This window comes from Microtus oregoni, unplaced genomic scaffold (genome assembly GCF_018167655.1).
Source record: "Microtus oregoni isolate MIOR12 unplaced genomic scaffold, Mior012 000037F_ref0000500, whole genome shotgun sequence".
Taxonomy (NCBI): domain Eukaryota; kingdom Metazoa; phylum Chordata; class Mammalia; order Rodentia; family Cricetidae; genus Microtus; species Microtus oregoni.
In genome coordinates, this window is record NW_024543096.1 from 13,766,868 (window position 1) to 13,794,326 (window position 27,459).

The window sequence follows — 27,459 nt, forward strand, 5'->3', positions numbered from 1 at the left end:
CTGATGTGTTCTTTAAATCTTCATGGGCACCCACACCTATGTCTCTCTCTCCGCCCCCCATGCACACATATACACAAACAAAACTAATTTTTTAAAAATAAAGCGTGGTGGTGGTGCACGCCTTTTAATCCAAGCACTTGGGAGACAGGGGCAGGCAGATCTGAGTTCAAGGCCAGCCCGGTCTACAAGAACTAGTTCCAGGACAGGCTCCAAAGCTACAGAGAAACCATGTCTCGAAATGCAAAAATAATTAAAACACCCCCTCAAACTGTGCAAAACTCAGCTAGGCGTTATCAGCTGCGAGGACGGAGAACAAGCCAATGGGAGCAGTTCTAGAGGCTGGGCCTCAGTTCCTAGGCTCCTTGGCTCCCTGGCTCTTCCGCTCCACTGGGACTTAGCTTTAGTGCAGATGGTTCATTTGCAAAGTCTCATGAGAGTGGTCAAGTTTTGTTTGGAGGGACTCAAAGACATTTCCAAGGTCCCCAAAGGCCATGGCTATGCTCACACTGTCATGTCTGTTTTCTGAGAACATGAAAATTGCTGAAAGCCAGTTTCAAACATCTGACAGTCACCATATTGCTAAGTGTCACCACAGTGCTTCTGTGTTGATGCTTCAGCTAGCGCAAGTGAAATATTGCATAAATTGACAGCATATTCATTTTATATAATTTTATTGTAACTGCAATCCAGTTAGCTGTCTTTCCCTCCCTCAAGCAGCCTTGGTCTCTGTAACACAGGTTGGGGGAGAGTCAGAATGGGAAAAGATCCAGAGGAAGCAGAGAGAACCCTGGCCAGGGCGGACAGGGGTCCCATCTCTAAGGTTTGTTTTCCAAGCACCACCATGATTTCCAAAGGCTTTTTTTCCCCACTCCTTTAAAGCATTGTAATCGTCATCACCCTCCTTCCTCAGCATCAGAGCACTTCATGGGGATGAGAGGCAATCAGTCACAGGCATTGGAAGGAAATTGCGGAGGACAGTTCCATGTCCCGCAGTTCCTGTGGTGCACACATGCATGCAATGGCAATTAAGGACCGAAACTGAAACAGGAAGATTAATAGGAAGAGTTGCTGAGCCCTAGTGCAGTCACTCGGGGCAAAAAGTTTATTTCGGGACCTGAACATTGATCAACTACGGCTAAGAATGCTACTAAGATAGGAGCACTAGCCCTAGGAAGCAATCAGATCCAGAGGCCAGAGTAGGAAACCTATGACTTGATACAAGGCCAAGAAATGAAAGGGGAGCCGAGGTGATGAGATCAAAGGTATCTAACTGCCCTGAGCTAAGGTAATCATCAGTACTCCTTGAAGGGGTCATGAGTTACTCTTAAAATTACATTAGAAATATATGTGTATAGATAATTTTGTCAATATGAGCATATAAATTCATATATATATTACTATTGTGTGTAGACACATTCAAGTTAACTAATATCAAGCTCAACATAATTCACCTCATTTTGTCATTTTTGTTTCTCAATACTTTTATTATCCTAATAAATTTTGAAACTCAAATTCCTGTATTACCAAGCTTCTAGTGACATAGCAAGAATTGTATGCTATCTTTGTGGCAGGGCAGGTAAACACAGCCTTTTAAAAACTACTAGAAGAGGGACAATTTATGTTGGTGTCTCCTCGTACAATGGCATGAAATTTGCAAACTGAAGAACTGGGGCATAAGATGTACCGCATTGGAAGGCACTTTGGAACACAATAGGTATGTGGATGGAGAATCGGCCCATCTGGACCACTGGGATTATATCCTCATACTGCCGGATATACCTTACTCTAGGAGCCCATATCACTACCCTGCATATTAAGCAGCTGGGTGGAGAGAAAGTGAACGCAGCCCAACACATTGCTACCTGTGGGTAGGGCAGCAGAGTCGGTGCTGAAAGAAAAAGTTAAAGGCACTACTTTGAGGCACACTGCTTCCGTAAAGGAGACCTTGATTTCAAAGCAGAACCCACAGCAGAAGGCATATGTGTGTAATTTACAATAAAGTCAGCAAGTCATAAAGCTTATGAGAAACAGTGTACATTTTATCTTTTTGAACTGTGTGCTAATGAGTCTGTATTCTGCAGTTTATTGCCACCTAGACCCAGGGGATGCGCTAGTGAATCAATGGTCCTGCAGTTCAGGGTTGAATCACTGCAGTAAGCTTCAAGCTTTATGTTCTGATTAGAAAGTTTCATCTTTGCTGGCACTAAAAGCCAGTTATGCAGCCACCAGTGCTGATCAAGTACTGCCCTTTGAAGGGGACCTTACTTTCGCCAGCTAAGAACAACCAGGAAAAAAAAAATGTGCTGTGCCCCATGACTCTGGTTTTTGAATCTGGCTTAATACTATTTCCTCTAGTTATGATTAGCTGTGATTGCTATTTGAAATGTCCAATTCGATTCCATGGTATGTTTCTAGCTACCTTTGGTTCTACCAGTCTGCTACAACAATATTAATATCAGTAATAACCATATTCATAGAGCTCTTTCTGGGTTCCAGTCATGTGCTAGCTGTTTTCCATGTTTTGTCTAAATTTTTCCAATATTATGCAAGTAGATACAAACGCTGAAACTCGGGAGATAGAGACAATTTTCCCCGTGGTCACACAATTGGCAAGTGACACCTGAACTTTGATCTGAGTGAGGAAGAAAAACCTATGCATTCAATGTGCTCGGAGCCATGCCCCACTTTTAATGGGCTCACTGAGTCTGGGACCTTTCACACTTGCTACCCAGTTTGAAGTTCATTGCTTTCTCTTTCCACAGTGGCTTATCTCTAGCTTTCTTTGGAACTGAATCTCTTTAGATCCACTTCAGTATCTTTGAATCTGAATCCGTTTGGGTTCCTTTGTCAATGAGATTGCCAATGTGCCATAGTTATAGCCAATACATGGTGAAAACAAAGGCGCCTTTGGACTACTCTGCCTCCTTAAATTCTCTTTCAGAGCCATGGGACCTACCTTGGGATAGCAAACTAATACAAAGTCTTGTTAGGGAATGCTCATCTTGTAGCCTTCAGGTATCTGAAACCCATTCCCCACCCTGCACAAGGGTTCAAGGTCAAATGAGATGTGGGTAAAGCTTAGTCTCCAAATGCCACTTGTCTTCAGGAAGCACCTTCTCCTTCCCTATCTGCAGTCCCCTTTCAAGCCTGCCCCCTCATACAGGGAAGATATAAGGAATCTTAGCTCCTCATGAGCCTGGATTGAAGTCTGAGCCAGAAAGGAAGAATCTGGAATGCGGTGTGTCTGTAGGTGCCAACTTTAGCCTCCAGTACCTACACTAATTCAGCCCTCCGTGCTCAGGATTCCCCACCCCTTATGAATGGTAGCACAGGGTGACAGCTGGGACATTGTCATTCTGCTTCTTCCTGGTAGAATTCTGGGCATACGGAGGCCTCCTTCCATGCTGCCATATGCCAGACATTGAAACCCTATGTGTTTCATAGGATTCTCATGTATTAAACAAAAGCCACACACAGTCTTCTTAGATAATCTTCTCATTGCTTTGGTCTTTGGAGGTGACTAAGAAACATCACCCTGCTTCCCAAGTCTTAGTTTCAAAAGATCCAAGGGTAGGACTTCTAAAATAAAGATCCTTTGTTCCTTGAAGGCCTCAATAGAGGATTATATAATCGTAGATCTAGTTCACTATCTACATTGTCCATCAAGAGGAGTCTCTTAATTGGTTGAGAATTTTCCTAGCCATCAAGTCTGCTGCCTTTATGTTAAACAGCTCTTCAAAATCTATCTCCTCCATTTAGCTATAAGCCGCAAAAAGAATCCAGGCCATCACCTTTAGTGTCTTGGGAAATTCTCAGCTCTATGAAGCTCATTACTCAGGAATTCCTTCTCTGTACTCCATAGTGTCCCCAAACTCTCACACCTCCTGATGGTAATGGGCCTTTCTCCTGTTTCCAATACTGCTCATATTTGCTAGGGTCCTCATTAGCCACGTCTTTAACATCTGCTATTTATACTAATTGTTTGTTGAAGGTAATCTAGTCTTTTTTTATATTAACCTCCAAATGATAGCCTTGAAATCCTTCTGGCTTTTCCTCACTTTGAGTTCCAAATTCCTTCTCCATGTTTGGTGTTCTAGATTCCAGCACCCACTTTAGGGTTTTGTCTCTTTAATTACTGCATAAAAATTACAGATTTGGAAGTATAAAACAAGATTTTTATTCGCTCAGAATTCTGTAATTCAGAAGTTCTGCACAGTGTAGCTGGGCTCTCTGCTTTTGAAGTTATAATTCTGAAATCCAAGGTTTGGGCAAAACTGAATTATCTGGAGAAAACTTTGCTTCCAATCTCATTCTTGATTATGACAGAATTATGTTCCTTATGGTCACAGGACTGTGACTTAGAGCTTTGCCTTGCTTCACTGGGTCAGTTCTGCAAGGCTACCCATGCTCTCTCCCTGATGACTCCCTCAGTCTTTGGGCCATCAATGGCAGGTTGTGCCCTTCTTGTCCTTCAACTCTCTAGCCATTCTGGGCAAGCAGCCAGGCCTCTTCTCTAAAGGGCTCCTGTGATTGGGTCATTCTGATAATGTCGCTGCTTTGCAGTCATCTGTGGTGTCTGATCTAAGCTAAGCATGGGCAGAAACTGTTATTTCCACTTCTGGTGAGGAAGGGCGCATATATCAGGTTAGGGAGGGAATCTCAGGGGACATCTTTCAAGTCAGCTTGGTCAGATACTTGCTGGCTCCTCAATCCTAATGGTTTAAAAGAAGTTGGGTTTACATCCAAAGATCTTAGTTGTATCAACATTCTGTGTCCACCTTTCCTTCTCCATCCCCAGCTTTTTTAGGTCAGTAGCTAAAAATTTGATAGAACATCATCAAGTTATATAGTACCTCAAAAGGAGACTTCAAAGTTTTTATAAAATTTCTTCTTTCATATGGATCCACAAGTTCCCACACTGGGAGACCAGCTTTGACACGAACTATAAATTCTCTTGGGAGAACACAGCTTCTGGAATCTTCTGAGCATCCCAGGCCATCTAACCTGCACTCCCTTTTCACTGCCATTGCTTGATAGCCTGTGCCCTTTGGTTTTACACGGTCTCCTCCCCACAGCTATCTGCAGGGGGCATGCAATCTGGGTATGAGACAGAACATTTGAGTGCCAGCGTCCCACTGAAGCTGTGACTTTGGGCATTTTCTGAATAGGTGCCACATGGACCTGAGAATTCACAAAATGGTAGCTTCCTTCCTAAAATATCTTTGAGGTAAAACTAAAGGCTGTGTATACCCACTGGGTGGCATCCTAATTTCTCTAGTAATGCTTGCAGTGCTGTTAAGAGTTGGCTAAAAGTTTTCAGAGAACTGCAAAACACTACGCCAGGGAAGTAATTGAAGAGAACTAGCCTGCCTCCATCTTAGGCTTAAAAGTCATCTTATAGTAAATACGAACTAGGTTCATTTCTGCTTATGATTAAAACTGTTTCTCAAGGATTAGGCTGTGCCCAGCTTGTAACCTAAACTACAAATTATTTTGTACTGTCTGTTTCAGGAATGGCAATTATGTCTTTGCATAAAAAATGTTAGTAAGCATCTTGTAATCCTACCTTTGTTTCAAATGGTTGTATGAAGACCTTCCTGTGACTGCCTGCTGTTATGACTACCTTGTCATGCCCACCTTGCAACCGTGTCTTTGTTTCCGGACCCCCTGTAGGACTAACGTGTTATGCTTATGATCTGCTCCTGTAACCCCGAGTATTTTGCCCATCCAATCCCCATGTGGAAACCCCGTACCCCTGAGCTATAAAAATCTTGACTTCCTTGTATCCAATGCTGACCGCTCAAACCCCCACAGTAGGGGTGGAGGCAGCCTGTGTGCATGGATGAAAAAGCTTGCTTTAATTAACTACTTTAATTGGGCCGTGATTTAGGTCAGTGGTCGCTCTCCCATCTTTGGGATTAACATTAAGTCTCTAGTATATGAGCCTTGATTACAATTTCATCCTGGGAGGAAAGCTGAAACTACTCTTGCGTTGGAATCATGGAACCCTATAGCTGACATCCCATAACAATGAACCTCCTAAAATCCTATAATACAGAGCAATTTCTATGGTATTTTCGCACCGTCCTAAGAGTCACATATGGTGAAAGGGCGGTGGAGAGCCCAATATTACAGATCAGTCAGCTAAGGGCCCCATCTAGCACAATTTTCTTACAATAGTCCTATGCTCATTCATAGAATTGTGAAATTTACCTACCAGATAACAACTTAGCTGATTGTGGTTAATCAGTATCTTCCTTGAATCTTGAAATGAAACCACGAAAAGTAGAAATAGTCTATCCAATTGGAGTTTTAAACCATGGAGAAAACATAATCCATGGTGCTGGGCTACCTGTAGAGTAAACTTTAGCTCTAGACACAATCTAAAACTATCTCAGCAAAGGAGCCCTGAAAGATAAATCACAGGGAAGAAATGCTAGGAAGAAGGGAGGGTATCTTGTCAAGACGTCCTCCAGTGAGGTCTTAGGCATGGCAGAGCTTCTGTCTCCTCTGCTGCCTTTTTATGGGGAAAGAGTGTCGGAGTGAAACTGCAGGGGGGGGGGGGGGGGTAATGGAGGAGAAACGGCTCGGGCTAAGGGCAGCGCATCTCCATCGGGGACACTTCATGCAGGATTATCACCTGGGGAGGATTATCTGCCAAACTGCTGTAATGCTCTGGGGAAAACAGTTTGCTTTTAGCATATAAAATAGGACAAAGAGAATGTAAGTTCTCAACTAGTAAAGGTAGCCGGAAATTCTGATCAGTGTGTCTGTTGATGATGGAACTTTCCAACCTTAAATATGTAGAATTGCTGAGCAAAATCATATGCACGCACTCACACACTGTCCCAGGGTCGACTCATAAATCAGACCAAGGAGATGCAGCTAAAGTCAGAGGAAGACCAGACCCTAAGAAGGGTCTGAGTAGCTTCCAACTGACCTTTCACCTTCCTAGGAGCTGGAGCAGAGGGCAACAGATAGCACAGGACTTGGTCAGACACAGAGCAGGAATCTCACGGCATGATCGCTCTCTGGGAAGTGGCTCAAGGACTTCCTTATGCCTGGCCCCAGAGGATCAACAGGGTCACTGCAGAAAGCTTAGCTAGTGTCATACATGAGAATTCTGACATTCACACTGGCTCACAGCATGGTGGCCCAGGTCCAGAAGTAACACAGAAGCTGATTCTGAGCAAGTAAAATGTATATGACCCTCAGCAGAGGCAAAAACAAGAGCTGTCTTCGGAAGTGATGTCATTACCAGGTCTACATTCAGAAAGGAATGCACAGTTCATAAAGGAAACGCAAACACCTTCATTCTTCAATCATTAAAATGTCTGTGAAACTGTAGACACTTCAGGCAATATTTAAAAGGCAAATGACCAGATGAACAAAGTACCTGCAAGTTTAATAGCTGGTTAAGATTGTACCATCCTGTAATAAGCCCTAGCTATAGATTAATAAACAAATAGAAAAATAAGAAGTACAAATAAATCTATGAAAGAGAAAACTGCCCAGTAAACATAAGATATTTAGTCTTGGAAGCAACCATGAAAATACAAATTAAAACACTAATGAGGTACATTTCACATTTATCAGATTGGCAGAATTCAAAAAACTATAACCATACAAAGTTAGAAATCATATAAAATATGTTGATCCTAAAACATAATCATTTTCCTCCTAGAAGCACCTAGAGAGAGCTCTGGTTAGGCCCCAGCTGTCTGCGTGGCGGCTACAGCTGCATGCCAGGCAAGACAGCAAACCTTTGCAGGATGATCTGGTCTCTACTAAGAAAAATGGAGGAATTGGCAGCCGTGTCTACTACGGGATATTAAACACCAACTTAAAAAAACCAGTTCTACTCTATACTGTTAATACAGGGCTGCTTTAAAACACAAGCCGGGATGGGAAGAAGTCTTGCAGAATGGTGCGGTATGATAGTGCTGGTGGAAAAAATTAAATCATAGCCTCCTTGTGAAATGCTTCAGCAGCTATATATTCTGGGATGACAGAAACAAGTGAGGAAGATGCTGACTAAGGCCTCAGGCAATTATTTCAACTTTGTAACGCTCCACTTGCTTTTTTTGAAAATGTGGAACAATGTAAAGCATATTAAAATTCTCACTGCTATGTGATGGATACTAAGATATTAATCTTTATATTTAAACATTCCTTAAATGGAAAAACACTATATGAGGAAAATAAAAGAAACCAGATACCTTGGTCCTATACAATCTCTGAGTTGCAATCAAATCTCAGAACATCAGAAACACAAGTGTGTGCAGAGTTATGGTCACCAAGATATTTGGTCTTGCATTTCTTACATGCCCCTCATCATGCAAGGCAATGGAGTAAAACCCTGCAGGCAGCTTAGCGGAATGCAGCTGGAGCCACAAATGCACTAGGCATGTGGACATCTTGACATCTTTTCAGCATCTCCTTCCTTAATGCTCCTAGGTTAAAGCTACCATTCTAAAATGTGGAAGAGATGTGAACTAATTATAAGCCCAGCTTATAAACAAATATAGAATAAGTACAAATAAATCTATGAAAGAACTTCCCAGTAAACATAAGATTTAGTCTTGGAAGCAACCATGGAAATAAATATTAAAACACTAATGAGGTGCTTTTCACATTTATTCTGAAGTGTTCTCCTTTATCTCCATGGTCCCTCTTGCTTTAGGCTTTACTAGTCCTGCCATCAGTTTGGCCAATTGTCAATCATTCCATCCATTACTCTTTCTGTATTTGCTCACTTTTGCTTTGGTGTTTCTGAGGTCGTGTCATCTTTCTGAAAACTCAGTCTTTCTTAAACAATCCTTTCCCTTCTACAAATCTAAAGCAGTGACAGCAGAGAAGACAGTGAGCAATGCCCTGCTATGGTAGCAACCATGCCAACTACCCAACTTGAATCTGCTTTCTATTAAATGTGCTCCCTCCCATTATCAATAATTGACTCATTTCATTTGTCTTTGACTTTGTAAGCATTCAGGAAATAGAACTGTATTTAAGGCTCTTTACATGATAATGTAACTAATGCTTATATGTAGCGATTTCTGTGGTCACACTTGGAGAAACGAAATGCTATAAAAGCAAAAGGAGACAACACTTGGCACATATACTTCAGACATTGTACTTTCATGATAGTAAAAAGTTGGTATGTTACCGCACAAAGATACATAGTTCACTTGTATTATCTGAAACATGATCAATATTTAGTAATTATTTGTTTGTGCAGTTATTTCTTTTAAAAATCATCTTTCTTCATGTGAGCCTTATAGAATCACCCAATTCACTTCTTTAGGTGAATAAATAGAATTCAATTTGAATTAAATGTCGGAGCAACTGACTTTGTCAAGTGGTCACGGGACCTTTGGTGTGTTGCTTTGTACCCATGCTGCTCCCCCTTCACCCAGTGTGCTGCGGAAAGGGCACGGTACAAGTCAAGATCAAGGACAAGAGTCAGGAATCAAGCAAAACTGCTTTATAGACTAAGAGTCCATAGTTGCTTTATCCCCAGTACTGAGCTTTGAAGAAAAAAACACCTAAGCCAGGGCTTCAGACTTTATGGATCCCACGGCCCAAAATGTGAACCATGGTCACAAGAGCCACGGGTAGTCCACCAATGACCATGAGTGAATCGGTCATTCTCAGCACTGAGCATCTTTTTCCAAAAATCATTTTTCCCATTGTGTCGATCAAGTCAATCCAGCTGCACTTCTGGGCCCTCGTGTGCAAGACAGGTGGAGCTCTGCCAGCAAACTGACTTCCTTCCACTGGTCATGAAGTGGCCACTGTTTGTGAATGATTTCCAGAGTCAGAAACTCTATAAAATGTTGCTTGATAACTCTGATAGCATTTTCACCTAGAGCGTCTGTACTGTGAAATCTGAACTTTTTATTGTAGCAAAAGACAAAACGTCTAAATAACAAGATAATGAAACCAGCCTTCCAGCACTTCTATCTTCTGTAGACCAGCAGAACCCTTTAGGGCTGTGGACAAGATTTTGGTATTTTTAAAATTTAGAAATAAGCATTGCTCCAAAAGAATGGCAATTTTGCATAACTGAAAACTAAATAGTAAATCAAGAAGGGAAGACTGGAAGAGCCTTTGGGCATTCCATGAATTGTGCATGGCCCCAGGTACATTGTATTCTGCCAGCAAGTACATTTCAAAGTGCCATTCGCCACATCACCATAAACCAAAATGCTCTCCCAGCGCATCAACAGCTTTACCACATTCCTCCTTAGTGCAAGACTTAATAGCCACAAATTTTGCCTCTTCACCCCCACTACCCCCGCCATATAGAATGAACTTAGTCACAGATACCTGTGTTTGTGCACGGCAACATGTCACAAATCTGTGACACTCATGTACAATAAAGCAAGACTTTGATTCTCACAGATGTTCTCAGGACAGCCCAGGGGAATATCAAAGCTCAATCAAGCACCAGCAGACCCATTCACACATTCAGGCAAACAGGAGGGTTTTACCTTTGTCTTCGTCTCCTCCCTCTGCAGCAACTCCTTCTCTTTCCAAAGTTTCTCTTTCTCCTCCTCCCTTTCTCTTCTTCTGATGGAAATTTCCATTTCCAGTCTCGCTAGCTCTTCCTGGTGGGCTCGCCATTGAGAAACCTGGAACACATAGAGACCCTTCCTTTCAATAACTATGTGCTATCACATGATTCCACATGGGACAAGTTTCTGTGTAGAGGAGAGGACTCAAGTTTTGCCAAAGGTAAATACAAATTTTATGTGCATTTGTGGATATAAGTGTACAAGTTAGTATAGAAAACGGCAAGCTTAAAATAGCTCATTCACTCTTTAGCTGAAATCGGGAAGTCATAAAATTTATGATTTTCCTGCAAAGAATCCATGACTTCCATAAAATTGTAGGCCAGGAGAGTAGGCCCCCTCCTGACAACCGCCTGGAGCACTGGGACCCACAGGCTGGATGACCCAGAGATCTAGAAAAGAACAAAACATGTCTGGAGAAAAAAATAAGAGGTCACTGCAATGATGCCTAATGATTTTCTGCTACACTCAGATTGGTTCCTCGCCCAATTGTCATCAGAGAGGCTTCATCCAGCAACTGGTGGAAACAGATGCAGAGATCCACAGCCAAACATTAGGGTGGAGTTCGGGGAATCCTGTGGAAGATGGGGAGGAAGGATTGTAGGAGCCAGAGGAGTCAGTACATCACAAGAAAATGCACAGAAATAACTAGCCCAGGCTCAGAGAGGCTCACAGTGATTGAATCAAAAACCAGGGTGCCTGCATGGGACTGACGTAGGCCTGCTGCATAGATGTTGACAGTTGCATAGCTTTGATCTTCTTGTGGGACTCCTAACAGTGGGAGCAGGGGCTGTCTGAATCTTTTGCTGGCTTTAGGAACCCTATTCGTCACACTGGGTTGCCTTGCTCAGCCTTAATACATGGGGGACGTGTTTAGTCTTACTATAACTTGATATGCCATGTTTTGTTAATATCCATGGGGGGGGGGGGCTGTACTTTCCTGAACAGAAACAGGAGAAAGTAGTTTTAGGGGTGGGAGACATTGAAGGGTTGGAGGGCAGGACTGGCAGGAGACGAGGGGAAAGTGCAGTCAGAATGTTACACATATGTATGTGTATATATATATATACAAACACACATACATAAATACGGTAGACAGAGCTATCAAGACAACTCAGCAGATGAAGACATGTGCTGCCAAGCTTGATGAACTGATTTCAGTCCCCACATGGGTTAGAAACTGTTCCATTCCTGTAGGTTTCCCTCTGACCCCCATATAAATGCTGCGGCACAAGTGTACCCATTCACATACACAAAAGAAATAAAAATGCAATTTTTATTAATTAAAACTTTAATTGTTATCCTTAAACTATAGATTGTTCCAAACAACAATCAAGGAAGGAACCATTTGTTCTATGCCTTTTCTTGTCTGGTCACTCAAATATCTGAGTGTCATTAGCTATGATGGCTGCCGCTCACCACCTCACGGTATTTATCCATGTATTCGTCACAGTCCACTTTCCCTCCCACAGATAGGTGAGCTCCCCCCGCCCCTTCACACAGTGATAGGCCACATCCCTGGGGCCTGGTCAGAACACTGATATTCTGTGCCTTGTTGTCTGTTGACTGACGTCACCCGTTTGGAATACTTCTGTCCCCTGATCACCGCATTTCAGTTGTTGCCAGAGAAAATATCGTGACTGGGGTTTTTCCTCCACCTGTCTCACGACAGGGTCCTGACCTACTCGCCCAAGTAGCTCAACACGAGTCAGATCATTCAAGAACCAGACTGCTGGCTGCATCAGACTCATCTTTGTTACAGGTCGTTCATCAGTTTGTAAGGTCTTCAAAACATGGCTTCAATTTTTCTTACAATCTAATCTTTAGACTTCCTGACGTGCAGTCATGAAAATGTAATTTAAAAAGTAAGGTAGAGCAATCAAGGGAGGGATACTCGATATCTATCACAGGCCTCTACACATAAGGACATACATCCACATACACACATGCACACATGGATGCATTCACCAACACATACACAACCACCACCCAAACTCTGGGACCTTAAAAGGTTTAAGAAGTGCTGACAGATTTCAGTCTCATTATTAAGTATGGAAAGTGAGCATAAATCAAGATGAAAACATAGAAGAAACTTCCTGGGTATGGGTATGTGCTACTGGTAGACAAGTACACAGCTTTTGCCAATATGTAAATATATATCGCAATATAAAGTACATATAGCCTTTTATTCATATCCCTGCCTCCAGGAAAACCATTGTGCTGGTTAGTTTTGTTTTTTGGGTTTTTTTTTGTTGTTGTTGCTGTTTGATCACAAACTGGAGTCAGCTGGGCAGAGGGAACCATAATTGAGACAATGCCTAAACCCACGGGACATTGATGTGGGAGGGGCCAGCTCACTAGTAGCACCACCTCTGAGCAGCAGGTGGTCATGGGTTCTCTAAGAAAGCTGGCTGAGCAAAGCCATAGAAAGCACAGTAATAAACAGTGTGCCTTTATGGCCTCTGCTTCAGTTCTTGCCTCTACATTCCTGCTTGAGGTTCTGACCTGACTTCCCTTCAGGGTGAACTATAAGCTATAAGCTGTAAGCTGAAATAAACACTTTCCTCCCTGTGCTTTTGATCATGGTATTTTATCCCAGCAACAGAAATCAAACAACCATCAACTAGACAAGTGCACGGAAATGTACCGCAGCAATGCTCTCTGCAGTGTAGTTTAAAACAATTTGAGAAAAATCTAAAGGCCCGGCAATAGACGGTGGCTTAAATCAATTTTGGTAAATTCATAAATACCTATGGTTGAGAAAAGATGCTAAATTTCTGCATTTGTTGATGTCTATAATATTTTAGATGCAAGACACAATGTAAAACCATATTTATAGTATGATCTCATCAGCATAAAGTGTCTGTATCTATGCAAAGAGAAACTTGTGGAAGGAGTTTTGCTCACATGATAATAGAGCCTCTCAACCTTATTTTGAAATATTTTTAAGTTATCCTAACCTTTCTTATATCTAAATTAATATATCCTTTCTAAGCTGGGTACATTTTTTAATAAACATGTTTTATAAACAAGTGATTAAAGAAATTATCAACTTTTTCTGGCCCTTCTACACATCTGCCTGACAACAGTGAAAAATACACAGGTGTGCAAAACTTCTCTTACTTGCAAAATTAATGTACTATCTTTAGTAAGTGATTCAAGCATTCATTAATAACACACAAAATTAAAAATTAAAAATATGAGTAAAGTGCCTCTAAATCATCTGGCTCCTTAAATATTTTATATTAACTTAAATTTTAGTTTTCTAAGAGTATGTTTTGCCATGTCTATGAAAATAAAAACTCCACCTCCTGGCTTGCAGCTACAGTCTCTACCCCATCAACCACTAACCAGTGAGGCTTAATTATTTGGACCTGGGACCTAAAATATATTGTCTATGCCCGGATGCTGCTATGAACCTTGCCTTTATCTTTTATCTGCGACTTCTACAGTCCAAATCAAATGTCCTGACAACTGTTGCCAACAGTCTCCCTGAACACTCAAAGGAAGGAGTCTGGCCTCTCCTCCACCTGTTGGCAATCCCACAAAGAAAGGATTCTTTCCCTTTGCATGTCATGGCATAGCTCTCCCCCACCTTCAACACTCCATGGTTCTCTCTCCCTGCCTCTTACCGGTTCAACCCATACCCTCTTTCTCCTCCAGTCTTATTCTATGATTTAATCCTGTTCTGTGAAGTCTTGCCTTGGGGAGACTGACTGCAAAATCTACATTAGCAGCTTTTTCTGCCTGCAATCCAGCTCTAAATTCTTAGAGTCCTATTTGCTAGTGCTTCTAGCATCCAGACTTCCAAAGTTAAAGTTGGGACCTGTGGTGCTGTCAAAGCTTCATACCAAGCCCAGGGTACATGTCTCTCAAACACCTGCTTCTGTCAGTGGGGCCACAAGTCTCTCCAGAGTATGGGTTATTTTCATTATGTAAGCCCAACAATAAAATGTTTCTTTGCATTTCATAACAATCTTTATATATAACACAATGACTATATTTACATATATAGTTTGATTTATACATGTATTTACTACTGCTTAGATGAGATTTCCTTTATGAGAAATCAATTTCAGAACCATTGAGATTGGTTGTAATTGTCTAACTCAATCATTTGGCTAAGTGTGTTGAACAAGACTGGAAAGTTCACAAGGGTAATGTCAATTGATTAAGTTGACTTTCTCGCTCACAACCCCACATTACTCTTTCTTGTATGTACTCCCTAAGTGAGCTTCTTTCTTGGCTCTGCCTTTAACAGCCATCCTTACTGGTACTCTTGCCAATGGTATGTTAACACCAATTCTTCAAATAATTTCAAGAATTATTTAATCTGTATGAGTCTTTTGCCTGTATGTCTGTGTACCATGCACATGCCTGGTGCCTACAGCAGCCAGAACAGAGTATTAGATCTCCTGAAGCTGGAGGTACAGACCATGATTAAGAAGCCATGTAAATCCTGGGAACTGAACGCAGGTCCTTTAGAAGAGTAGCTGTTGCTCTTAACCACTGAGCCATCTCTAAAGTCCCCAACTCATTCTTATCTTTAAATTCAAGGAGTGAAAGATACAAACACTCCTACTTGGAATGTCCTTGATTTCCCTCTGTTTGTTAAGATGGTTTATCACTCATCTGGGGCCCAAAGCATGGCTCGCAGCTTTCAAACACTCTCCAGCACATGCACCGCTGTCTCTTATTTCATACACCATGCCATCACTACTCACTAATATGCTGAGCATCTTGTTTCCACTTAGAACATATTTCATACATTTGCCTCCTCCTTATACTGTCAAGCAGAGCACTTGTGCATGATACGTGCCTAATGATAACCTTCTATGTAATTAATCAAACAGTTTGCCCAACAATTTGCCTAAGTTGCCATTTCAGGCATTTTAAGTACAAAGAATCCCTCTTCCATTCTTGAGAAAAGATAAAGGATGGTTTTTTTTTTTTTGAAGGCTGCAGAGATAGACTGTACCACAAAATTTTGAAACTACAGGCAAGTTCAATAATCACATTATATGTCAGGTAACATAAGCAAGAGAAAGAAGAAAAAACAACGGGGCCAGGGAACCCGGAGTAAGACATGAGCCTTCAGAACCCAAGCTGCTTCCCCTCCATTGGAATCGCTGCAACAGTCAGGGGCCTCTGGTGGTTACCCGAAGCCAGTAATTCATGACATTGTTGGTGATTATAATTGTACCCAAAGACATGATTATAGAAGGCCAAACTTGTGTGATCTTGACAATGAGAATCGGGCTCCCTAACAGTGGGTTCCGTCAAACGGGGCTTGTCAAATCACACAATGGGAGAGAGAGCAGTGGGAAAGGGTACCTTTGTGATGGGGGGGCAGGGATCTTACCCAGTGGATCCTCATAAAGAGATTTGGACGTGGAGAGAAAGACAACCCGTTGCTAGATTTTTCTGAGCGGGCTAATAATAAGCTGGCAGGTGGGCAAGGGAATCAATAGTCGCACAATAGGCTAAGAGCACAGAAGCCTTCTGAATGATGCTGCGTGAGAGGAAGAAAAGCTCGGAAGAACATTCTGGCAATTTCACTTTAAAGGCTCTGCTAATTACATGGCTCTAAACAGAGCAAGCAAGCATAACTGTGTAGCAGTAATAACCATGAAAGAGCACTGCCTCCTGGTAGCCAGGTGCACGTTTTCAGAAAAGTACTATTCGCATTATTAACCATGGGACATTTTTCCAGGTCTGTAGTTAATGCTTTAATATTCCTGCCATGTGTGCCATCTCTGAATGAGGCATTAGCCCAAGAGAGGACAAATAACACCAAGAGTGTGTTCATCTGCTACAAATAACTTTAGGACTTAACGAGCATGCTTAGCGTGTACTCCTTGCTCTTGCCATAAAGTAAAAGGGATGGTTAAAGTGAAGTTAATATGTACACATTCTCAGAGGGAAAATGCAATGACAAATTTTTAAAAAAATCAAGCCCTGAGTACTTCAAAGGCAATCAATGGAATTAGCGTCAAGGTAACAGTGTTAACACCTTTTTACATCAAAGCTGTGTGGGCTTCAGAAAACACATCTGCTCTGTCAACGCTGGATAAAGAAAACAAATACTGAACACAGACGTTTCTGTCTCCTCTGCAACTAACCAGCAATATTCCTATTCTGAACAAATGCTTCTCAACGTTCTCCTATATTAAAGGAAAGACCTCAACAGTTTCTGCTCTTCTGATTCGATTTCACCGTTCACTTATATAGAAAGTTCACAACATATGAACAGACTCTGCAGTTTAATTTGCAAGCACAATGAATAGCAATGAGAAACATCAGTATTTTATAGGCCTTTTAAACAACTACAGATAATTAAACATTCATGTTACCTCAACCCCACTTATGGAAGCATAAGAAAGCTGTAGTTATTTTCAAAGAGAAATAAATGTCCTGTCTGACCAGGACATAATTGACAATAATATAACATTTAAAAACTACAGTGACCAGGGCTTATATTATGCTTGGCCTATACTATGCTTGTTAGGGCATTCTATGATGTAATATAATCCTAAAATTCTCAAGCCTGCCCTTCACCCTTCATCTGCCTACTTCTTCCTTGCCCTACTTAAGTCAAAGTTTGGACTCATTTTCTCTTGGAAGGCAGCTCTAAGTCAACATCTCTAGAGCAGATGATTCTTCTATGTCCTTGGCATCTTGTCACCTTTCTATACAACATAGATCAAATCTTCGAATGGGCTCCCAATTTCTAAAGAGCTGGTGTAAATTTGTGTTAAGTTGCCCTGAATTTAACATGGCATGGGGGGAGTTGGCAAGTGTTCAGTAAACTTAGTGTTGCCCTGTTGACCATGTTCTTGATCTGCTCAGATGATGACATGCTGCACGTATCTGCCCCAGGATTGGCTACAGGAGGAGAACGTTCCATACCTCATGCTTCCGTTCTCTGATGCTCTGTGATGGGACCCTTGGGTTTTCCAAGCCCTGTCTATGTCTATGCTTCCTGGAGTTCACCAGTGCTTGCTTGATTGAAAGAATACCCAGAAACTTTGTCAAGACTTCCAACAGCCATTTCATATTCCTTCAAAGGTTAGGGTCCATGTGTAAAAACAAGGAAATCCTTTCTCTTCTCCCTCCATAGTCCTGGAAGTTTCCAAATTCAGTTTGGCTGAATAGATTTCGAATTTTCATTTTATTAAACCTTTTTTAACAGTTTGAGAGCTCCATTTAAATTTCTGCCAAAATGTTCCACCATTTTTCAGGACTACAGACCTAGGCTTTTCTATCTTATGTGCCCCATTACTGTTCAGCGTCACTCAAGAAATTGCCCCTGTGATTGTGCGGATGTTATTAAGGCTTTCTATTCTCCACTTGCCTTTTCCTCTTTGCTTCACAATTATCCTTTGGGTTCTTGGGTAACTTCATAAGTGCATTTTTATCACCCCTCTTTGATAAGTGCTTTCCATTTTCCGGGGCTTTTATTAGTCTTTTTCAGTCTCTGAGATTGTGCACTCTTTATTATCGGGACTGTTCTATATCCATTACTTTCCAAACAAAATGTAATTGTACCCTGGATGGCCTTACCTTAGTATCAAACAAGGCTTTTATAAAGAGAAACAAACTAAATTTCAATAAGCAGAAAATAATCAACAGCTGGACTCTTTGTCTGTTTGTAAAGGACAAAATTTACAAACCTACCAGGCAATTTTATATATGGAACTGAAAAGCCAAGCTGTCTAATGCAGTGATTTAGAACCAGGAACTCACTTGCCTATGGATCACTAAGTCTTAGAAAATCACTTTCCGATGTGAACACTAGCTTTTAAACTTTGATAGGCATTCTACAATCTGTATAGCCAGAGGCTAGGCATAGAGGAAGGGACTAGGGATGAGTGAAGAATCTCCCAAACAAGGAGAAACAGAATCCACCGGTACAGACGGTACCGGGAGGAGGTGCACTGGGATGGAAGTGTTGAATGGAGGGGGAGGAAAGAGGGGAATAAGAAAGAGAATACAGGGAGGTACAGATAACACCAAGAGCCATTTGAGACATCAGGTGAAAACTTTCTACAGAAGCTTCTTCACACACACGAAACTTTTGTGTGTGTCGGGGGGGGGGGGGGGGGGTGTAAAAACAAATAGAATCACCAAATAACGAAAGAGACAAAGCCCTAACAAGACATATTTTGCCACCAAGTGAGACCTCCAGAAATGAGTTGTATCTGAGTTGTTGGCCAAGGAGGCTCATGGATACTTCTAAACAACTCGGGTGATTATCAAGGCTATTTGGTGCTCTCCACAAACTGTTAAGTCCCTGTTGCAGAAGACAACGCCTGCTTATCTCATTGAACAGGGACAAGTCATATTGGTGCCTAATTAGTGCCTTCATCCCTATTGACTAGTGTTCTTGGTACCGGAAGGTACTTTGCCCCCAGAAGAGAAATATCAACCCAGCTACAACCCCTTCGATCTATAATGGTGACTTGGTTGCCTGATACACTGGCGCAATACTGGCACAAGTCATGGGAGTGACTAATCACTTTGCTTGGATTTAAGGTCTACTCAGTGAGATGGAATCCATGCCTGGCACTGCTAAAGCGGATACGAACCTGAGACCTAGGGGAAAAACAAATATAAACTGTTCTGCTGTAGGAACATAGCAACAACATGACTCCTAACATAGCAACAACATGACTCCTAACATAGCAACAACATGACTCCTAACATCACATAGCAATAACATGATTCCTGACCACATTCTTCTACACTCACAGATCATAGTCTTGCTCGGCCATCATCAGAGAAGCTTCCTCCTGCAGGATGTGAGGACTAACAGACCCACAAATGGACAATGTGCAGAGAGTGAGAGACCATGGAACACCCAGTCTTAAATGGGATGTCATCATCAAACCCCTCCTGTCACACACAGCTCAGGCAACTGTTCAGAAGAGGAGGCAGAAAGATCGTAAGAGGCCAGAGAAGATGGAGGATACCAAGGAAGCAGTGTCTTCTGGACCCAACAGGACTGATGCACATATTAACTCAGACTGTGGCCAAGGCAGGGGAGTCACAACTCTGAGAAGAACTGGACATGAACTGATGGAGGAAGGTCATTGGTTAAATTAAAAGAAACTGCTTGGCTCTCATTGGTTAGAGATAGGTGGGAGGAGTAAACAGAACAGAACGCTGGGAGGAAGAGGAAGTGAGCTCAGACTCCACAGCTCTCCTCTAGGGAGCAGACGCCTCAGAGAGACACCATGCCCCGCTCCGGGGCAGACACACACCATGAAGCTCCGACCCAGGATGGACTAGGCTAGAATCTTCCTGGTAAGACCAGTTCTCACAGATTATTAGAGATGGGTTGATCGGGATATCAGAATTAGCCATTAAGGGCTAGAGCTAAAGGGCCAAGCAGTGTTTAAATGAATACAGTTTGTGTGTTGTTATTTCGGGGCATAAGCTAGCCAGGCTGCCGGGGTGCTGGGGATACAGCCCCGCCACTCTTATTACTACAATGAACCTCCATCCCTAGCCCAGGAGCTATTTCCAAATGTTAAGTGTTCACAAAGGAAAAATTAGTATTCTCTAATGGAGTCTCACTGGATATATAAACTGTTCTGAAGGGCAGGCCCAATGCCCAGACATCAGTGGCCAACACAAAACAAACTGAATGGTGTTTTGGGATGGGTATTTTGGTATCACATAATGCTTTGTTTGGGCATTTTTTTTTAACCTTTCTGGTCTATACTGATTGTATATTGTAATTTCTTTTGTGTTTTTATGGGTTGTGTGTATTTCTCATGTCTGTTCTGTTTTTCTTTTATTCTGGTTTATTTTCTCATTTTATTTGCCTGCTTGCTTTCTAAAGAGAACAAGATGTGGAGTTGGATGGGTAGGGGGTGAGGAGGATCTGGTAGGAGGAGATCAGAATATATGGTATGAATTTTATTTTCAACTTAGAAAAAGAGAAATCAGTAATAGTTTTAAAAATCACTTTCCAGAAAACAAAAAACCCAGGATAGCCAAAACAATCTTATACAATAAAGGATCATCTGGAGGCATTACCATCCCTGACTTCAAACTCTATTACAGAGCTACAGTATTAAAAACAGCTTGGTATTGGCATAAAAACAGAAGTCAACCAATGAAATCGAATAGAAGACCCTGACATTAACCCACAAACATGAACACCTGATTTTCGATAAAGGAGCTAAAAGTATACAATGGAAAAAAGAGAGCATCTTCAACAAATTGTGCTGGCAAAACTGGATGTCAACCTGTAGAAGAATGAAAATCAATCCATATCTATTGCCATGCACAAAACTCAAGTCCAAATGGATTAAAGACCTCAATATCAGTCTGAACACACTGAACTTGATAGAAGAGAAAGTGGGAAGTACTCTACAACACATGGGCACAGGAGACCACTTCCTACGTATAACCCCAGCAGCACAGACATTAAGGGCCTCATTGAATAAATGGGACCTCCTGAGACTGAGAAGCTTCTGTAAAGCAAAGGACACTTGTCACTAAGACACAAAGGCAACCCACTGACTGGGAGATCTTCACCAACCCCGCAACTGACAAAGGTCTGATCTCCAAAATATATAAAGAACTCAAGAAACTAGACCGTAAAAGGCTAATCAACCCAATTATAAAATGGGGCACTGAGCTGAACAGAGAATTCTCAACAGAAGAAGTTCAAATGGCCAAAAGACACTTAAGGTCATGCTCAACTTCCTTAGCCATCAGGGAAATGCAAATCAAGACAACTTTAAGATACCATCTTACACCTGTCAGAATGGCTAAAATAAAAAACGCCAATGATAGCCTTTGCTGGAGAGGTTGTGGAGAAAGGGGTACACTCATCCATTGCTGGTGGGAATGCAAACTTGTGCAACCACTTTGGAAATCAGTGTTTCAGTTTCTCAGGAAATTCGGGATCAACCTACTCCTGGACCCAGCAATACCACTCTTGGGAATATACCCAAGAGAGGCCTTATCATACAATAGCAGCATTGTTTGTAATAGCCAGAACCTGGAAACAACCTAGATGCCCTTCAATGGAAGAATGGATGAAGAAAGTATGGAATGTATACATATTAGAGTACTACTCAGCAGTAAAAAACAAGGGCTTCTTGAATTTTGCATACAAATGGATGGAAATAGAAAACACTATCCTGAGTGAGGTAAGCCAGACCCAAAAAGAGGAACATGGGATGTACTCACTCATATTTGGTTTCTAGCCATAAATAAAGGACATTGAGCCTATAATTAGTGATCCTAGAGAAGCTAAATAAGGAGAACCCAAAGAAAAATATATAGGCATCCTCCTGAATATTAACCTTCATCAGGCGATGAAAGGAGACAGAGACAGAGACCCACTTTGGAGGACCGGACAGAAATCTCAAGGTCCAAATCAGGAGCAGAAGAAGAGAGTACGAGCATGGAACTCAGGACCGCGAGGGGTGCACCCACACACTGAGACAATGGGGATGTTCTATCGGGAACTCACCAAGGCCAGCTGGCCTGGGTCTGAAAAAACCTGGGATAAAACCGGACTTGCTGAACATAGCAGACAATGAGGACTACTGAGAACTTAAGAACAATGGCAGTGGGTTTTTGATCCTACTGCACGTACTGGCTTTGTGGGAGCCTAGGCAGTTTGGATGCCCACCTTACTAGACCTGGATGGAGGTGGGTGGTCCTTGGACTTCCCACAGGGCAGGAAACGCTGATTGCTCTTTGGGCTGATGAGGGAGGGGAACTTGATTGGGGGAGGGGGAGGGAAATAGGAGGAGGTGATGGGGAAGAACAGAAATCTTTAATAAATAAACGGAAAAAAAAGGAAAAAAATCACTTTCCAGGTCTTCTAAAGTTTAAAAGCACTAGTTCAGTTTTTTCAAACAACTTATAATTTGTATTATAAAATCAATGTTGTGAAAAGGCACTTTGTGTAAGTGGGAACCGAAGAAAACAGCACGCCTCAAGTAATGCAGTGGTAGTATTTCTAAGAAAATTGTTTCTGTTGTTTGTGTTCATTTTGTGGTGCAACATTCTTCTCACCATGGGCCATGGTCAAAATTTGAGCTTGGATGGAAACCCTAGGAACTCTGGATAATGCTTCCCAAGGCTAAGGGTGCCATAGCTTCACGGTCTAAAGAAAAAGCTATTATGCCGACAGCATTAAGCACAGCCCTTCTGACGTCAGTTCTGAGGCACAGTGCTGATTGGAGAAATGGATTTGAAGTCAGAAAGTAGAGTTTTAATTTGTGCCTTTGTGACTTACTCAAGGGTCCCCTGGAGCTCAGCGTTTGGCCATTTTGAACTTCAGGCCAATCTAAAGTGGAGTAATAGCAATGCACACTTACCAATACCATCCGTTTGCGTGAGACCAAAATGCAGGAGTTAAAGATCCACCAATCTGTTGTCCTCACCGACAGATCTCCCGGATCATCTCAGCAGTCACCAGCCTCACCATTTGAGAACATCCCTGAATCCATTCTTCCTGCTCCCTCCTTACTGAGGCCAGAGAAAATATCTTCAAACTACACAGTTGGTCATATCTTATTCCTTTCCATGCCCTCTCTTCCCTGGTTCAATAGTTCCCATATTAACTCTGCGTTATGTTCTATAAACTCTGAAGATCCTATTTATCAGCTCTGTTACTATAACAAAGTCATTCATATGAGCCTAGAAAGAAGAAACACTGTTTTGCTCGGTCTCAGTCCATGTTCACTGGATCCCCTTGCTCCTGTGTGTTAAGCCATAGGTCATGGAGGGGGAGTACATGGTTCAAGCAAGCAGCTCATCTTGGGGCCACCAGAATGCAAATGGAATAAGAACACCACATTCTACCTAGAGTATGACCAATGACCTGAAATCTTCAAATAGGCCTTCTTTAAGGGTTCTACACCTTCCATCCGTGCTTGGTATCATATCTGCATTCATGCTTATATATGTGTTAAAGTCATATCCTTGGTGGACAGGAGACACCCATTTGTTCTCTCTTCTATTTCCCTGAGAAATTATCACAATTCCTAACATAAACAAATGTTTAGCGGAGGCGCTTTAAACATAAGGAGTTAATTCATTCTTATAAAAAGTTTGTTCGTGAGTGACGTCATATGCATACGTCACCATCGTATTATACATTCCCTGTATTCTGGAGACAGTATTTATGTAGTTTTCTATTGCTGTGGCAAAGACCATGACCAAAAGCAACTTGGAGAGGAAAGATATCAGCTTACACTTCCAGGTAGTAGTCCATCGCTGTGGGTGGCCAAGCCGGAAAGGGATGGCGAAACCACAGAGGAGCGCTGCTACCGACCTTGCTCGCCTCATGTTCAGTTTGCTTTCTTCTAACCCTCTAAAACCACCTTTCCAAGTGCGGCCCTGGTCGCAGGGGACTTGAGCCCCTCCTACATTAACCGCTGATCATGAAAATGCCCTCACATGTTTGCCTATGCGCAATCTGATGGCATTTTCAAACGACGTTCCCCCTCTTCCCTGGAGCCCCTGGCTTGTTTCAAGATGACAAATCCAAACCACCACAACCACCATGCTAAATCTGAAAAATGAATCTCAGTAAAACTTACTCTTAAACATCCATGTCATCTTAAAGATATCCTTTAAGAAAAGTAAGATCCATCTTCTGCCCAGCCCTAAATTTAATTCCGGCATTATGGCTACATGACAGAGCAACCCAACCCTAGAAAACATAACCTCCCTTTGACTCCTTTGGCCCTGAGGTTTCTACTTTGGTTATAGTTACAAGTGAAGTACAAATTAAATACCTAGGACATTGCCCTAACCAAGGCATTCAGTTAACGAACACAAGAGAAATGGTCTGTTGAAGAGATGGGTGTCTAAAAATCCTCTCTTGTAACTAGAGGACTGAAATGCCTGGGGTGGAGGTGGGGAGATCCATTAGCATACCAAGTGATTCAGCATTAGTAAATGATTTTTAGTTCACAGGTCTATGTTGACATAAACATACACCTCAACAGTCTGGGTTTCCACTACAGTTATTATGAGAATAAGCAGGACCTAAAAGTTCTCATAGGTCAGTAAACACAGAAGGACTAATTTTTAGGGAGCAAGACCATCTTGGAGCTGTGAAATGGAGGACACTGGCGAGAACGGAAATTAAAGCAATTACAGAGTGCAGGAGAGTGATTACAGTTTATGGAAGCCCTCCCTTATAAAGACCCTAACAGAACACCTTCGGCAGGAATATTCTTTTTCTTTCAGCCCACGTCTTCCTAGCCAGAGCACAGAATCAACAAAAGATCTCAGGATCAAAGCAGGACTTGCAAACGCTTTGCTTGACAAGCTCATTACAGCTCACCTGTGCAGGAGGCCAAGCAGAGAAGTCAAACAGCACAGGAAGATTAGCTAGGGAAAATCGTGAAAGTAAGTAACTTCCATTATCATCAGCAGGGCCCCTTTAACTTATCTTAGTAAACATTTCAAACTAGATATACATGTACTGCCTGAATGCCTTTTTCTAGAAAGCACAGCCGAGTACAATGGGGGGAAAAGGCAGTATCTTCCAAAAGAGGGGGGTAGAGGGGGGAAGGGTAGAAAAGAGGAAGATGAAGAAAATTCAGGGACAATAATAATTGTGCATAGAAGCCTCCCTCAGATTATCACCAAAAATGCTAAGGGCGGGGGGGGGGGGGGGGGTAACACATCCATTACCTAAGCATGCGTGAGAAGTGAAACTCCCCCTGGATTGACTTCCGTCCAAGAAGACATTAAGAAGGAGCAGGAGCCTATGGTGGTATTACAATACATCCATAGAAATGGGGAATCTTATTCTTCCCCATAAAGTCATAGCAAACCTCTAAAATGAATGTTCTGAGGAGATAAACACTAAACAATGTGGAATCCATTCATTTTATGTGCGCGATTTAGACAATTTTCCTTGTTAATGACAACTCCGCTGAAGCTCATTTAAGCACTCTTCCAACTTCCCCAGCACTCTGCTTATGCTTCTCAGAGGAATAGATATGAGCCCGCACAGAAAATTCCATACTGTTCAGCCAAGGAGACTACTTTGTCCTAATCCATAAAACCGTATTAAACTGAACACATAAAGCATGATGGTGGGACTCTAATTGCCACTTAGGTTGAGATTTAGAAATTTGAATTTTGTCTTTCAAGGCTGCCCCGACTGCAGGCGTCTGCTTACTCATGATTATTCTCAGCTAGAGAAACATTGAAAATAGATTCGTATTTTCCAAAGAGTTTAATGACGTGTGGTCTTCTAGCTTTTCCATGCATGTGATTCTCTATTCCAGTTTCACAGGTCGCATAGTCAGAAGTGTGAATTCTGGATAGTATTGCCATTTGTTTATAAAGTAGAGCGTAGTCTGCATGAAAATGATTCTAACTAATAATCAAACATGTCAGCACTTACACCAACTGTGCAACTCCACTAGATAGCTAGGCCCACATTCTCCCTGCACCCTGAACCCTCTGGCATCTCCAGGGCACCCTCTTTTTCTCCATTCCTTATCACTCAGCACACAGGCTCTCCAGTACCACAAATGAGCTCAAAGTTCCCAGTCCTCAGTTTAATTTCATGTATCCAACTGTGAGTCTCTAGCGGAGATCTAAAAACCACAAACTCAGAAAAGAACCACAGTACCTCCCTCAGAACCTGATCACCTTAAGTCACCCAGTTGGCCAATTCAAGAGCAACCCTAGATGTCCCCCTTCCTAGTACCCTTTTACATCCAGCTCCCAATCCTGTACCTAGAAGCAGAGCATTCAAGAAAACGCTCATCATCTGACTGCTTACCAACAGGTCCGCCCCTCTTCAATTTTATGTTGTATCCTTCTGTAGTGGAAAAATAAGATCACTATGAGATTATTGTCCTGTCCCCAGCCTTTGCACAGGTTCACGTGCAGCGATGGAAAGGAAGGAAACTAGGCACTACATAGTAAGTAGTGGCTAAGACGGGATGCATATCAACCATGCCCCCACCTAAAAGCACCTGGGTGCCTTTGACCCTGGCCAGATGTTGCCATGTGAGAACAAAGATAAACATCAAGTGATCAAAATCAGATGTTCTAGTATTTTAGCAGTTGAATTTCTATGTAGAACTTGCCAAATTTTAACTCTTCGCATTCTTAAGAGCCAAATACTTAAAAAAAAAAAAAAAAAACCCACTCTGGTGTTCAGGCTATCAAGTTTCAACCTGTCCTTTATCAGATGGAGCCCAGACTCTGCAAGAAATACCAGATCCTTCGTTATCCATCAGTGAGCATTTTTCTTTCCACTGCATGCAGCCTGGATTTTCCTCGTGCCAAACTGCATTCAGCTCTTCACACACGCCACTGGTAGCAGCTCTCCTGGGTTGGTAAAGACCTGCCACACCTGCCCGTCCCTTCTTGTAAAATTCACGTAGTCATTTATTTCACCACGCTCAACTCAAGCATATCTTTCTCTGTAAACTATCTCAGAACCAAAGGGACATTACCATCCATTTTGCCCTTCGTGCCATTCCCGAAAATTAGTCAAAATTAACTCACCCTTAGAAAGTACAGTGACTTCTTACTCAGGCTTTAGTTTCCTCGGCTTTTTAAAAGTCAGGCATGATAGCACATGCCTTTAATCACAGAATTAGGGAGGCAGAAGCAGGTGGAGCCGAGAGTTCCAAGCCGGCCTGTTCTACACAGTGAGTTCCAAGGCTATAGAGAGAAACCATATCTCAAATATATTAAATAAAAGATTAAATTTTCTTTACTACTGTGTGTGAACACATGTCAGATTCACATGGTGTTAGATACCTTTCTTTTTCTAGTTTTATTGGCATATAATTAGTAAATAAGTTATGCATTTATAATTAGCATAATTATACTAATTAGTAAATTAAGGTATGCATTGTGCTTATTT

The 27,459-nt window shown here is 42.0% G+C and overlaps 1 protein-coding gene across 4 annotated transcripts in view; it reads right to left on the bottom strand.

The window, feature by feature from the left end:
* Nucleotides 1–27,459, bottom strand: part of Ccdc148 (coiled-coil domain containing 148) — a 242,717-nt gene that overhangs the window by 74,435 nt on the left and 140,823 nt on the right. For all 4 annotated transcript variants that reach the window (XM_041631628.1, XM_041631631.1, XM_041631629.1 and 1 more), the window contains one exon: nucleotides 10,494–10,634. In XM_041631628.1, coding sequence (XP_041487562.1) covers nucleotides 10,494–10,634 — 141 coding nt within the window. The remainder of the gene's footprint in view (nucleotides 1–10,493; nucleotides 10,635–27,459) is intronic.